This window comes from Nuphar pumila, chromosome 1 (assembly GCF_984573655.1).
Source record: "Nuphar pumila chromosome 1, dmNupPumi1.hap1.1, whole genome shotgun sequence".
Taxonomy (NCBI): domain Eukaryota; kingdom Viridiplantae; phylum Streptophyta; class Magnoliopsida; order Nymphaeales; family Nymphaeaceae; genus Nuphar; species Nuphar pumila.
This window is the reverse complement of record NC_143249.1, coordinates 172,200,137-172,215,170: the sequence shown is the minus strand read 5'-3', so window position 1 is coordinate 172,215,170 and position 15,034 is coordinate 172,200,137. Positions and strand designations below refer to the sequence as shown.

Genomic DNA, 15,034 nt, shown 5'->3' with positions numbered 1-15,034 from the left:
ATTTAATGTATATATACATGATATATACTGTAATGAAATATGCGGAAAAGCAAAGAGTGCACTAAGCACTTACAACATCTACTAATGAACAAACAAAGAGGGGCTAATACCCAAACCCACAAGAGACAACACAACATAAAAATATAAATGCCTCTTATTGAAAGAGAGAGAGCTCTCAAGAGTGAAAAATACAAGAGGGGAGCACCCCTATTTATACACAAGAGGAGGAGAGGGAGAGGGCCAAGAGGCCTTAAAAGGAGAGCCACCTAGGGGGCTCCCCATGTAGTCGTTGGGAGCCCCCAACGGTCACTAATGTGACCGTTGGAGGCCCCATCGACTACATGGTGGGGCCCCTTTTGAGTGAGCAAAAAACAAAAAAATAAAAAATACATTTTACAAAAAATAAAGAGAAAAATAAACAAAGAAAAACAAGTACCCCTATCGGGTACTTGTGAAATGACAGAAATACCCCTATCGGGTATTATATATATATATAAATATATATATATATATGAATTACATATATTTTAACACCCTCCCTCAAGCTTTACGGGGATATAACCGAAAGCTTGTTAAGGAGAAACAAAAACCGAGGAGCCGCAAGAGCCTTAGTGAAGAAGTCCGCCAACTGGTACTCTGATGTGACGTAAGGTAGTGCTATAGTTCCTCTTAGGTATTCATCCCGAACGTAATGGCAGTCCATCTCAATATGTTTAGTACGCTCATGGAAGGTGTGATTGCTTGCAATATAGATTGCGCTTTTGTTGTCACAACACATCTTTGAAGGAGTAGAGATGACAATGCCCATATCACTGAGGAGACTTCTTAGCCACACAAGTTCCATGGTTGTAGTGGCCATAGCACGATATTCTGCTTCCGTCGAGGACAATGATACTTTGTGTTGCTTCTTGCATCTCCACGAAATCATAGAGTCACCTAAGAAAACACAAAAACCGGTAGTTGAGACACGGTCATTGGGATTTCCTCCCCAATCTGCATCGGTATAAGCAATTAAATCAAGTGACGAGGCGGAAGAAAGAAAAACTCCCTTAGTTATGGTATTTTTGATATATCTGACAATCCTTAAGACTGCACTCATGTGCACGGTTGTAGGTGCATGTTGAAACTGACTGACAGAGTGGACGGCATGAGCAATGTCTGGCCGTGTGATGGATAGATAGGTTAGAGACCCAACAAGTTGCCGGTAGGGAGTAGGATCCTCGAGAGGTGTTCCATCTTCCAACCTTAATTTTGCATTGATGACTTCTGGGGTTTCTGTCTTCTTGTCATCGGAGATACCCGATTTGGAACAGATGTCAGCAGCAAGTTTCATCTGAGAGAGAATGTACCCTCGAGGAGAGTACGCCACTTCAATTCCTAAAAAATATCTTAAGAAACCAAGGTCAGACATATCAAAATTTTCTTTCAAAACCTTTTTAATATCATTAATGCCTTGCTCATCACTTCCTGTGATGATCATATCATCAACATAAAGTAGTAAAATAACTACAGAAGACCCTGCACTTTTCACAAACAAAGCAGTGTCAGTATAACATGAATGAAAATTTAAACTTGTCATTACATTACTAAATCTATCATGCCAAGCCTTTGGAGCTTGTTTTAAACCATATAATGCCTTGTTAAGTTTAAGAATTTTATTTTTACCAATACATACTCCTGGTGGGGGATCCATGTAAACTTCTTCATTTAATTCGCCATTTAGAAATGCATTCTTAACATCAAGTTGATAGATAGGCCATTTCTTTACAGACGCAATAGCAATAAGAGTCCTAACACTAGTCATTCTAGCAACCGGTGCGAAGGTTTCTTCATAATCTATACCATATTCCTGAGCATATTCTTTAGCTACTAATCGTGCTTTATAACGTTCTAATGAACCATCACTCTTGGTTTTAATTTTGAAGACCCATCTACATCCTATTGATTTCTTTCCAGTGGGTAACGAAGTTATTTCCCAAGTTTTTGCTTTTTCAAGGGCACTAAGCTCTAAGTTCATGGCTTCAACCCATTGGGGAATATTTTTGGCCTCATTATAGTGTGAAGGTTCATGAAATGAATGTAATGCAATTAGACATGCTTTATATCTAGGAGTTAGGGACTCATAGGAAACAAACCTATTTGGAGGATTGGAGATCCGACTGGATCTCCTTAAAGATGTTTCTTCAATGTCGGATCCTTGAGAGTATTTTTCTAAGGCACTTATCTGAGTTTGTTGACCACGCCTAACATATGTTTGGATTGGTCTATTATTCTCATCTACAGCATTATCAAGATGGATTTCCTCTAGGTCATTCAAAGACTCATTAGAGATTTCCTCTTCTTGAGGAGTCTCATCTTCTTGAGATAGAAGATCAAATAAAAAAGTATATTCACTTTCGTCAATGTCTTTAGTTTTCTCAAAACCATTTTCATTTTCCAAAAAGGTTACATCTTTGGATACATAGAGTTTGTTATTTTTCAAGTCAAAACATCTAAAACCCTTTTTATTTTCTCCATAACCCAAGAAAACACATTCAATAGCTTTAGGAGATAATTTGTCTCGTTTATGAGTAAGGACAAAACATTTACATCCAAAAACTCTTAATCTATTGAAGTCAGGTGTTCTTTCAAATAGTTTTTCGTATGGAGATGTATTTTGTAAGGATGAAGATATCATTCTATTTATTAAATAAGTTGAGGTTAAGGCCGCTTCGGCCCAAAAATTCTTTGGAATTTCTTTGGAAATAAGGAGTGTCCTAGTAGTTTCCATGATATGTCTATGCTTTCTTTCGGCCAAGCCGTTTTGTTGAGGAGTCCTAGGACACGATCTTTGATGACAAATCCCATTTACTTCTAAATAGTTTTGAAATTCATTTGATAAATATTCTCCACCCGAATCGGATCTAAGAGTAGAGATATTACTTGAAAATTGATTTTTAACTATCATATGAAATTTTTTAAAAAACTCAAAGACTTCGGATTTTAAATTGAGAAAGTAGATCCATACATACCTAGTATAGTCATCGATGAAAGTGACATAATAGGAGTACCCTCCTTTAGACATGACGGGGGAAGGACCCCAAACGTCCGAATGGACTAACTCAAAAGGTCTTTTGGATACAAAAGTCCTGTTTGGAAAAGGAGTAGATTTCATTTTGCCAAAAATACAATTCTTGCAAACAAAATGTTTCTCATTACAAAATTTCTTTCCAAATGGAAAGGAGTACATTTTTGAGAAACTTGGATGTCCAAGTCTTTGATGCCAAATATCAATATTTTTATCTTGGACATGGTTACAAAAAGAGTTAATGGGGAGTTTCAAGTTGCTCATGTAATAGAGATCTCCCCTTCTATGGCCTTGCCCAATCAGCTTTCCGGACAGGAGATCCTGTATAGAGCAATCCTTAGTTGAGAAGGAGATTTTACATCCATGATCGCATATTTGAGCAACAGAGAGGAGATTTAAATTAAGTTGAGGTACAACTCTCACGTTTGGCACAAAGAAGTCTTTTAAAAAGTTTAAGGTTCCAAGACTTTTAACTTGTAAAGATGTACCATCGGGAGTTGAAACATAGGAGTTTTTAAAATTATTACATAAATCGGAAAGCTCATTTTCAAGGGGGGTCATATGAAAAGAAGCTCCAGAGTCAAGGATCCAAGACGACATACCTGGAGGAGAGGAGGAAGCTACGGCGGCACCCGAAGTTGATGGAATCTTGAGTAGAGTTTGTAGTGCCTCCGATGGTTGAGCAAGAGAAAACGAGTCCGTTCCTTTGATTGCTTCCTCTTTCTTTTGAGTAGCTTCTTCAACGGAAGCAACTTTATTTTTTGGTGCTTCATTCAACTTAGGGCAATTAGGTCTTATATGACCCGGTTCTTGACAATGATGGCAAATGGCTTTTCTATAGTTGCCATTATAGTTATTTTGTCTTCCAAAATGTGGAGGTTTGTAGGTTTTCATATGGTTGCCGGGTTTGGATACGGCCAAGACATCATTTCCTCCTTTAATCATGCCAAGACGGGTTTCTTCTTGGCATATTTCGGCTATGGCATCTTCCAAGGGAAGAGGCTTTGATCTATGTAGGAGGGAGGATCTAACTTGTTCATATTCGGGCCTAAGCCCATGTAAAAATTGGAAAAAGTGTTCTTTTTCCATTTGTTCTCTCCTTAATTCCACATCTATACTAGAAACCCATTTTGGTTCTAGTAAGGATAGCTCATCCCATAGAGGGCCAAGAGTGCTAAAGTAATCCCTAACACTCATTTCTCCTTGCTTGATAGTCCGGATTTTTTCTTGAAGGAAGAATTGACGAGCAAGGTCTTTTTGTGTAGACATACCTTTCATAAAGAACCATGCTTCATTTGCCATCCTAAATTTGGCAATGTTGGCGCAAATCTTGAGCTCCACATTATTCATGAACCAAGCAAGAATCTTGGCATGCTTACTCTCCCAATCTTCTATTTTAGATTGGTGATCTTCAATGGCCTTTATGCGGGCATCTCCTTCAAGAGCCTTTTCTTGATCGCCTTCCATCTTAGTTAGTTGGAGTTGTGGTTCCGGAATGGTGCCCATAACGTATCCCCAAAGCTTTTTCCCTTTGAGGTTGTTTTCCATGGCGGCGGCCCACATCATGTAGTTGGAACCATTGAGCTTGAAGGAGAGATCAATCTTTTGTTCTCCTTCCATAACAACCACTTACAAGAGAATATCAAGGAGAGAGAAACAAAAAACAAATATAGCTACACCACTAGCTATATTAAAATGAAGAGCATACACAAGGCTTTGATACCATGTAATGAAATATGCGGAAAAGCAAAGAGTGCACTAAGCACTTACAACATCTATTAATGAACAAACAAAGAGGGGCTAATACCCAAACCCACAAGAGACAACACAACATAAAAATATAAATGCCTCTTATTGAAAGAGAGAGAACTCTCAAGAGTGAAAAATACAAGAGGGGAGCACCCCTATTTATACACAAGAGGAGGAGAGGGAGAGGGCCAAGAGGCCTTAAAAGGAGAGCCACCTAGGGGGCTCCCCATGTAGTCGTTGGGAGCCCCCAACGGTCACTAATGTGACCGTTGGAGGCCCCATCGACTACATGGTGGGGCCCCTTTTGAGTGAGCAAAAAACAAAAAAATAAAAAATACATTTTACAAAAAATAAAGAGAAAAATAAACAAAGAAAAACAAGTACCCCTATCGGGTACTTGTGAAATGACAGAAATACCCCTATCGGGTATTATATATATATAAATATATATATATATATATATATATGAATTACATATATTTTAACAATATACTTCAATGATAAAAAAATATATAATGTATGTATACTTTATATATATTATATACGTACATCTTAACGAGAGAGAGAGAGAGAGTCATTTCTATTACTTGGAAAATTACAGAAGTGCCATGTAAGTAACACTTGGTTTTTTGTGGAAAAAATGCAAATGTCTTGACAAATTTCATAATTACATATCAAAAGAACATGGCATGAGAGTCATTTAAAAAAAGATGATAAAGGATCAAAATTTTGGCATCGAATACCCCTGCTTCTGCTTATATATATAAAATCTTTAACGAACCCTAGGCCTTTTAGGCAAATTGGTTAAACTATAATATGTTGAAAATATCATGTTTTAAAAGGTTGGTTAAAATAGAAATAGGAACTTGCAAAAATCCAGATTGAAAATGTATCTTGATTTGCGAAGTACTGTTTTTACTTTTTTTGAGAAGTAAAATATTTCTTTTCTAAAACACTTTGAATTCAAGAGAGGGTTTGGTATATGAACCTGCCATCTCTCATTTGTGAAGAGCCATCCGACCCATTAGGATGGGTCTCTAGTTTGTTTGAAAATATCTTCATTCTGTTTTTGATATTTTAGTGTTTGGCCTGAAAGGCAGAGGTAAAAGATGAGTGACACTATGAAAATGGTTTCTGTTGAATCTGTTCACAACCTGGTGGAATGTATGGCTGGAAAGGATTTCCTGAATTTTCAAGGTTATTGTTTTGGACTTACCAACTCTTTACTGGAAAATTTTTGGCAGTTGTGCATTAAGATCAAATGGCTGGGAACAGTTTTGGCTAGGACTGGTCATTGATTTCTTGTTGGGCGACAAGTACTATTGTGGTTCCAGCATGGTCTTATATTGCATGGCCACATGCCCACCATCACAAAATTTTGACTGGGTTAAGCATATAGGTGCTATGTGATATCCTTTTGTTATCCGCTCTCTTCTGGACCTTTTCTCACTTCTTTGTCTCTCTTACTAGTGCATATTTGTTATGGCTCATCACCTTTCTTCACTGTGACATCTGAACTGCTTGGCTGACTGACCTGAACTTGATGAGCCAGCTAGAATTTTTTATTGATTCATCCACACTGACACTCTCCTTACTGAACAACCTTTTGCTAAGTGTAGCAGACTACTAGGAGATCTCTTTATTATTGTTAATGGAAAAGGTGTTTCTACATTCATTTGTATTTTTTTGTCATTCTGCAATTTCTTAGTCTGATGGCCACACTTTAAATTCATTTCATGATACTACCTAACTGGGGAAGCTCCTTGTTCAACAGGTGTCTGGCATGACGGTTGTTGCAGAAAGGCTTAATTTCCTTCGTTTTATATCTCATTTTCGATCTATCCATAGGGGTTCTTTTTTTGTGCATATGCGTACAACAAGTGTGCGCAAGCTGCTACCTGAGTAAACTTCTTCTCATTGTTTTAGTTCAACTTGCTAGATACTTTCCGGTTCTAATTGCTTGCTTTTGTTTTTAGGTCATGGGGATTCCTTTGCCCTGTTCACACACCTGATGGGCCATTGTGTGGTTTGTTGAACCATATGACATCTACATGCCGTAAGTTTTAGGCCCTATTCTTTTGTTGGCGACCTTTGTAGATCTTGTACTAGTTTATGGTTGTTTCATGCAAACATTGTATTTTCAAATTTTCTGTAGTTTAGTTTCTCTCATGGTCTTGGGGTCTATCAGAGAGACTAAAACAAAACATTTCCTACTTATGGTAGATTTCGAGTTTTTGGTAGCTTGAAGTGCTGATATATTTTTTTTGCATAATCAATTTGGGGGCTTCAAAGGAACATTTGTGTGTTTGAATATTTTTAAGTTAATTAAATAAGATGATTAATTCCTCTCATTTCTTTTTAAATAAAAGAAACCAATTAGTTTGAGCAACAACTTTCTTGGTAAGCAAGCAATTTTATTATTATAGAAGAAAAAAGTTTGGAAATGTATGTAGGATTGCATGTGGTTCAGTATTAATGTATTTAATATAGGTGCTGATATTAATATGCACAATTATATTTCTTAATTAATTGTAGTATGATGTTCATAATTTGCTTGGGCCAGAAGGAAAAATGATTGTTTTCCCTAAATTCATTGTTAAATCATAAAAGCAATGAATATCAGTGGCTAATAACCACTGGGCTGTTATCCCCCTTCATGAACTAGAGAAACTAAACTTTGTTGCTTTATTCCTACTTTGGTTGTTCAATTCCCCTTCCTTTTCTTGATCCCACACTCAATTATTTTTTACTATGTCTTCAAGCATTTGGATCTCCTCTTGGTTCTTTGGATCTATGCTCCATATTTTGATCCAGATGCATTAGACTCAGTTCTTGGATATGGATTAAATATGTTTTAGCTGTAATTTATGCTCCATATTTTCGATAAGATGCTTAGACAGTTTATGATGTTTATTGTTTGGCCTATATCTGTATCTAGTTATTGGAACTAAATGGCTTCTTGTTGCAGCCAAAGAGGCCTCCAAGGACCACAAAAAATAATTCAACCCATTGTATAAAAAAATATAAATATAAAAAAAGGTGACAAATGAGCAAATGATGGAGCACTGTAACTGTGATGAGGTAGCGACCCGGCCACAAACGTAAAACCCTATAATTTTACATAGTGGAAGATAGTGAAGTGAGTGATAAAGAAGAGAGTGAAGAGAGGTGTATCCAGAAGAACCTGTACCAGAAATCTCTATTTTATGTTCTAGTGGGACCTTCAAGCTGGTGTTAGGAGAGGAAGCAAGAGGAGAAATACATGCACATACACACATGATGTAACGACCCTAACTCATACCCCTTAAAAATGCAGAAACTTTTTTTTTGAAAGAGTTGGAGAAATCTTCCCAGAGACCTGGGGTCCATACAGTTCCAATTTCAACTGGATAACCACACACCATAAACAAACTTACATTTATCATCCATAACCAAACAACCAAACTCTTTATTAATGAATTAATAAGAGTCTCATACTCAAGTCAAAAGTGGAGTAACAACTGAAGGAAGTAAAAAGAACTAAAAAAAACAAAAATAGAGCCACTCTGTCCGTAAGTGAAGCGGTCTGAAGCAAATGTGACCCTCGTATCCCCCTAGAAGCGAGTCGACTTCACTGATCACCTGCGACTGCGAAAAACCACAAAAGTAGGGTGTCGGAATTCAAAGAATTCTGCGTACATGTCCCTCTAGTGAATCAAATAAGAATAAAAGAGATAAATAAGATTCATGTAATATTTTAGAGGGATACAGTTATAACCAATTCATAAGATAATTAACCATTCACGCAAAAAGGAAATAAACATTAAGCATGAGGGAACATTAACTAAGCAACATTGATCACAATTTAAGCAATAAAAACATTTAACATGCATTAAAGGAACAACATCATGCATTCATCAACAAATAACAATTAAGAGGACAAGTAAATATGCATGATCTAATGCATAGCAGAAATATGCATGATTTATGTGCAATGCATGAACCCTTTATTATCTTTCATTTAAGTTTTCCTTTTTTCATATGCATGCCCTATTAAATGCACACAATTTAAGTTCTTCTTTTTAATTACCGTTGCTCGCGGATACACCAAATTGGTAAAAATCTCTGAGGTCAAGTAGAGTTCCCAGGATAACATGACATACAATTTGTATTTTATTACTGGGTTTCAGACTTAGCCCTCGACCGATATCAGGAAACAACACCATCCATCAGAACATTGGAAACAACATCCAATGTCGGGAACACCATGGAAAACAACATCCACTGACGCCACTTTCTTGGTATACCAAAACAACAACAGCTGTGTCAAACACACCCCCACAAGTAAAGTGACAGACTCTCCCTAAAACCGTGGCCAGGAGAATAACCTCAATATTGAGTTCAGGGGCAACAACAACACACACAAAGTTTTTGTATCCTCATGGTTTCTCTCAAACCGTGACTTCCAAGATTCCGCACACTAAAGAAGGGACATTAAGGAGACATAAATTACACTGTTCTTTACTTTCTTTTATTTTGTTATTAATTCATCTCTTTTACGTTTGTAAATCAACATGCAAAATTAATAACATAAGCTTGCAAAATAGCATGCCAAGTTCTTCACAGGACCACAACCCATGACAACAAGGAGCACTGCAGGAAAATCATAATATCACATTTGATTTTTGCACTGCATCAAAACAATTAAAACAGAGAACAACCTGTTCTCGAAGCTCACCCAGCCACCTGATGATCCAATTAACCATTAATGCATTCATCAGCAAAAATCGTCAATCACATGCCTCTATATGCATTATTTTCATACACTTTTTCAATGCACATTCATGCATGCAAAATTTTGAGATGTGCATGAAACAATAAATTCATAAGCATATGCATGAGTTCACAAATATCCAAGTTAAAATGCGTGCTTTCATTCAATGCTCATAATCATGTCCAATGCCTGTATTCACGTCAAATGCATGCTTTCATTCATGAATCATTTAAATTACAAGATATGAATACTCATGCAATCATTTACAGGCAACAACGTATAAATTCCACGTATGCACGTGTATGTAGAGCAACTGTGCCATAACATTTGAACTAAGCATGGTCTTCTAAGTATAAGCATGTGATCATCTCATTCTTTGCATAGCCCTGTGCATAAAAAAAAATCGCCTGGTATAAACCGATATAACAGGACACATGACATAAACCAAACATGATGTTGATCGACAAGTTAAAAATGCTACTGAACCATCAACTGAGCTCTTAACACGTATATATATATATATCCGTACCAAAAAGAAATCAGTATACTCATGCTAAACTGGACCAACAGAAAGCAAAAACTGAACCATGAACCCAGCAGCACCCAGTCCAAATGGGCCACACTGGGCCCAGAAACAGTGTCCAGCCGACATGTAGGTCGGCTGGGGATAAGGCCGAAATTGCCCAGCCGACTGGTAGTAACGAGCGAACTAAGCAGATAGACTGGGACAGGCCTGGCAGTCCACAAGTCATCAAAATTTTTTGACTAAAAATAATAATTTTTTTTTCTTTTTTCTGAGTTTTAAACCTATGCCCAGCCGAGTACTCGGCTGGGCCCGACTGCACCCAGGCCGGCCTGTCAGGCCAGCCGAACTGGGTTCGGCTGGTCTGACAGCCATCCCAACCGAGCCCACTCTGCTGGGTTCAGCAGGCTCGACAGACCTGTCAAGCCTGTCGAGGCCTAGCTGAATTCAGCCAGGACTGGCAGGGGGCCTGTCCGACATTGCTAACCCCTCAAGTGTTGTTTTTTTTTTCGTGTAAATTGAAGAGGACCACCAAGATTTCATTCTATTCCTCAGCCTCAAAACATATATCAGATCCACCAATCAAGACACTGCAAAAAGCCGATAGGTGAGTAACTTTGATTCTCATGCTGATGCAAACCCATGATGTAGTGATATGGGGAAAAATCAGGTATGAACATAAACAAAGGAAATCGAATTTTGGGACACTGTACAAATGTATGATGAGTGTTCTGATGGTGAGCAAGGTGCAGATGCAGATGAGAACCACTCCAAACTTAATGTAAATCGGTCAAAAATTTCAGTATTTCCAAAACATTGAACACAAGATCTGGACCAGATCTGTACATGTTAAATACATGATAGATCGGTCCAGTTTCATAGCTCTACGACACAAAAACCGGCATATACATATGTAAATATATATATATATATATTCATAAATATATACAGATTTCAAAAGAGAAGAAAAACATTGATCTAGACCATGATCCTAGAGTAGATATTTAGATCTAACCCTTTCTCATGGACTTCTCTCAAAAATATCACATGGAAATCAAATCCATGTTCTTTTTTTTTCTCATCCGAAACAAGAGAGAAACCCGTACCTTGCAAGAGAAGCTGAAAAAAATGGTGGAATATGGCTGGAGCTTCAATGGCTTCCTCCTCCACTTCCTCTTCCTTTCTCCTTCTCTCTCTTCTCTCTCTCTCTCTCTCCTTCCTTTCTTCCTCTTTCTTTGTTTTCTTTTATAAGGTGAGGGAGAGGGGGTCATGTTACCCCTTCTCCAGCCCTCTTTCTTGAGAGAGTTTCCAAAAATTCTGGAAACTCCCCCTCTAAGGCTAGTTTCCATTTTTTTTAAAAATTTCTCCAAATGTTGACTTTTCCCTTCTTTTATGAATTCTAACTTTCCTAAACTCTTTTAGGTAAGCATAGAGACTCTTTTGGAGAGTCCCACTCAGCCCAACAATTAAATTTCGGAATTGTATTTAATTAAATAAATAAATAATTAATTTTTAATTTTTAATTAATAAAAATTACTTATAACCTTCCAAAAAGAACCAAACTTACCCTAGAGGCTTTATAACTATAATTAACCTCAAAATAACACTTTAAATTGAATTTAAAGCTAGGAAAGACATTGGACATGGATTTGGATCCGGATCCGGATCCAAGATCCAAACCCATACCCATAGCGAAAGTGGATCTAGATGTGGACCCAAACCAGATTTAAGTAGGACCAAATTAGGACCCAAATCAATAAAAATTTGGATCATAGGCCTGGGATCCAGTCTGATTCAATTCCGGATCCGTTTCGACAAACCGCTCATTTTTCAGAAAAACGCGATTTTCGGGCCAACCATAGCCCAAATCGAGGAAAATAAAGTACCGTCGCGCTCAGAATTTCGAGACTCTTCCAACGACATATAACACACATATGAAATTCTGAATTTTGTCTGAAATTAACCCAAATTTCGCTTGAATTTAAAGGTAAAAAATAAAACTCTCTACCACGTTTTGATTGGCTCGCCTCGACCTTGTCGATGAGACCTGGGTCAAATCCGGACTCAAAGGCATCAATCTAAAAGTCGAGCCTCAAACGATTTTTCTCCCAGATTTAAACAAATTTTCGAAAATCTCATAAAATGTTACCAAAATATAAGATCTTACACATGATGGATGGTTAACCTCTTAAAGTCTCATGAATTAAAATACACAATACAAAGAGTCAACCCTATTTATTGGGGCACACAACAAAGAAAACGACAATGTCAAAATAACCCCCAAAAAATAAAGATTAACTACAAAAAGTGACTCTAACTAACTATGTATATTATGTTACATAACATAATAATGCTAACTGTGTTTGCAAGGTACAGCCAACCTACTGTTTTCACAATTCCCCTCAAACTCGAGATGATGTAATAAGAACCCTAGCGGGTTTGGAGATGGAGGTGTGAAATTGAATTGTTGGTTGTCTTAATAAACACATTGGCAATTCGATATGCTAATGATATAGGGCAAGGAGATGGTGTCATTGAGATACTCCTCTCACACAAAGTGAAATCAATCTCTATATGTTTCGTAGCCTCATGAAACTATGATTCTTTTTGATTCTTTATGATATAGACGACACTTTGATTATCACAATGCAAAAGTATGGATAATGATAGTAATACTCATACTTCTTAGAAGTCATTATCTTGTAGCCTGCACCATGACTTAATACTCGGCTTCTGCTGTAGACAATGCAATTCTCTAATGCTTCTTACTCTTCCAAGAGATTAATGAATCTTATAGAAAGATTCAAAATCTTGTAGTAGATCATTGCATCCTATTTCATTTCAAAAATGAGGATCACTATGCGTTCTAAGTTCTAGTGAGGAGCTTGACGAAATGAACAACACAGTGCAATGTCTCCGACATAATGAATGATCCTCAATATTGCTTCTAGATGAACTGTATGACATACACTCATAAACTGACTCACTAATACACTGCATAAACAATATTTGGTGGTGAAATGGTCAAGTAAATGAGGTTCACAATTAACTGGTGCCATACTGTAGGTCAACAAGTGGCTTTGGCTCACCATCTGTCGATTTGAGTTTGGTTTAGTGGGTGAAATGGTCAAGTAATTTGACTGCATTACTGGATTTGTCAAACTAGGCTCTAGGTGCATGTTTAATTCCATACAATGCTCTGAGAAGTCTAAAAATTTTCCACTCAGAATCTGATGTACTGGGTGGCAACTACATATAATATATACTTCCTCCAAGTTTTCATTAAGAAAGGCGTTTTTTACATCAAGTGCCTAAGATCCCACTGTCTAATAATAGCCACAACTAGTAGTGCACTGATAGTAGCTATATGGGCCATGAGAGCAAATGTCTATCAATTCCAAATTGCTAGTTGTAACTCTTGGCTACAAGTCTTGACGTACAAGTCAGCCAGGCTCTCAAGAGATGGACTAATCTGAATGGGCAGAAAGTGGGCAGGTGAGTCTATCCGCAATAACCCAGATTGCATCATGGTGCTTGCGAGTTTTCGGTAATCCCACCACGAAATCCATGATAATACCTTCTCATTTTCATTGCGGAATCTCAGTCTGTTGCATCATTCCGCCAGGTCTTTGGTGCTCAATCTTGACTTGTTGGCAAGTCAAGCACTTTGAGACAAACACTGCTACATCTCCCTTCATCCTGTTCCACCAAAACCTCCATTGCAGGTCTTTGAACATCTTTGTACCTACAGGGTGGATGGTGTACTTGGTTTTATGGGCTTCATCGAGTAACTCTTCCTTCAACTTCGGGTCATTGGGCACTCAAAGCTGATCCTTCATGCTAATGCTTCCATCTTCGCTACATCGAAAAGCGGAATCTTCCTGTTGAATATGTGCCATAAGCTTCTCATACTGAGGGTCCTTCTTCTGCTCTGCGATAATTCTTGTGAGAATTTTGGGTTGAATAGTCAATCCGGATATCTGGATAGTTCCATGATCGTCCTTCTACTTGTCCTACAATAACTCAAGCATCTACACTTTACAACATTGGAAATTTTTTAGAGATGCATGTGGTAACATTTTTCCTGCTACCTGCCAAATGATGATTTATTCGGGAAATTTACCTACAGATCTGCCTCTTGTAATACTTGCACTGTTAGTCAACTGATTGTTCTCATGATCTGATGTGCAATGGTTCCATGTCGGGTCTCTTGTAGAAGTAATTTGTCAAAACAGTGAAAATACACAAAAAAAAAACCTTCAAAAAATGGTAAATCAGCCTCTTACCTTGAGGTTTTATGCTTAAAGGTCATCTTCTTCCTTTAAAAATTAAGATCCAAACTCAAAATAGCTTTGTTTATGCTTCTAGGACTCGGTTTTTAGGCATACTTTGCAAAAAAGACTGCTTAGGGATGGAAGAAAGTCAATCTAACAAAAATTCACTCCTTAGAGTTTCACATTAGGGCAAATCCCCCATTTTTGTAGAGTTTCACTTTAGGGAAAATCCCCAACTTTTTAAAGGTGATTTGATCCAAAAACACAAGAGGGATGGTTATTTTGGCTGTTGAATGTGAAATTGAATAAAAATGATCCCTTTTAGGTAAACCCTCTCCCTCTGTCCCCAAAAGTGGGCCCGATGCCATGAGATGATATTCAGCTTGTATTCTCTATTACATCAGTTCATGTGTAAACTGACCTATTTCTCCATCTTTCAATCTGCATTGGATAGACCATGACAGAACTTGCTTGGTTTAATGAAGGTTTACACTAGAAGTACATTTACTGTCTCTTTAATATATTACAATATTCTTTTAACAAGATCAAGGTGACGTCTTAACATTGGAAGCAAAATCGTGTTGAAAATTGATTGGAACATCTGTATACTTTGTGATCATCATATCCAATAAACTTGCATAGATCATGTATTAGATGTAGCATCATTT

At 37.4% G+C, this 15,034-nt stretch overlaps 1 protein-coding gene across 2 annotated transcripts in view; it reads left to right on the top strand.

Annotated features, from left to right (window-relative positions):
• NRPA2 (nuclear RNA polymerase A2) overlaps positions 1-15,034 on the top strand; it is an 89,728-nt gene that overhangs the window by 53,491 nt on the left and 21,203 nt on the right. For both annotated transcript variants that reach the window (XM_089999763.1, XM_089999770.1), the window contains 2 exons: positions 6,591-6,718; positions 6,793-6,872. In XM_089999763.1, the coding sequence (XP_089855889.1) occupies positions 6,591-6,718; positions 6,793-6,872 (208 nt within the window). The remainder of the gene's footprint in view (positions 1-6,590; positions 6,719-6,792; positions 6,873-15,034) is intronic.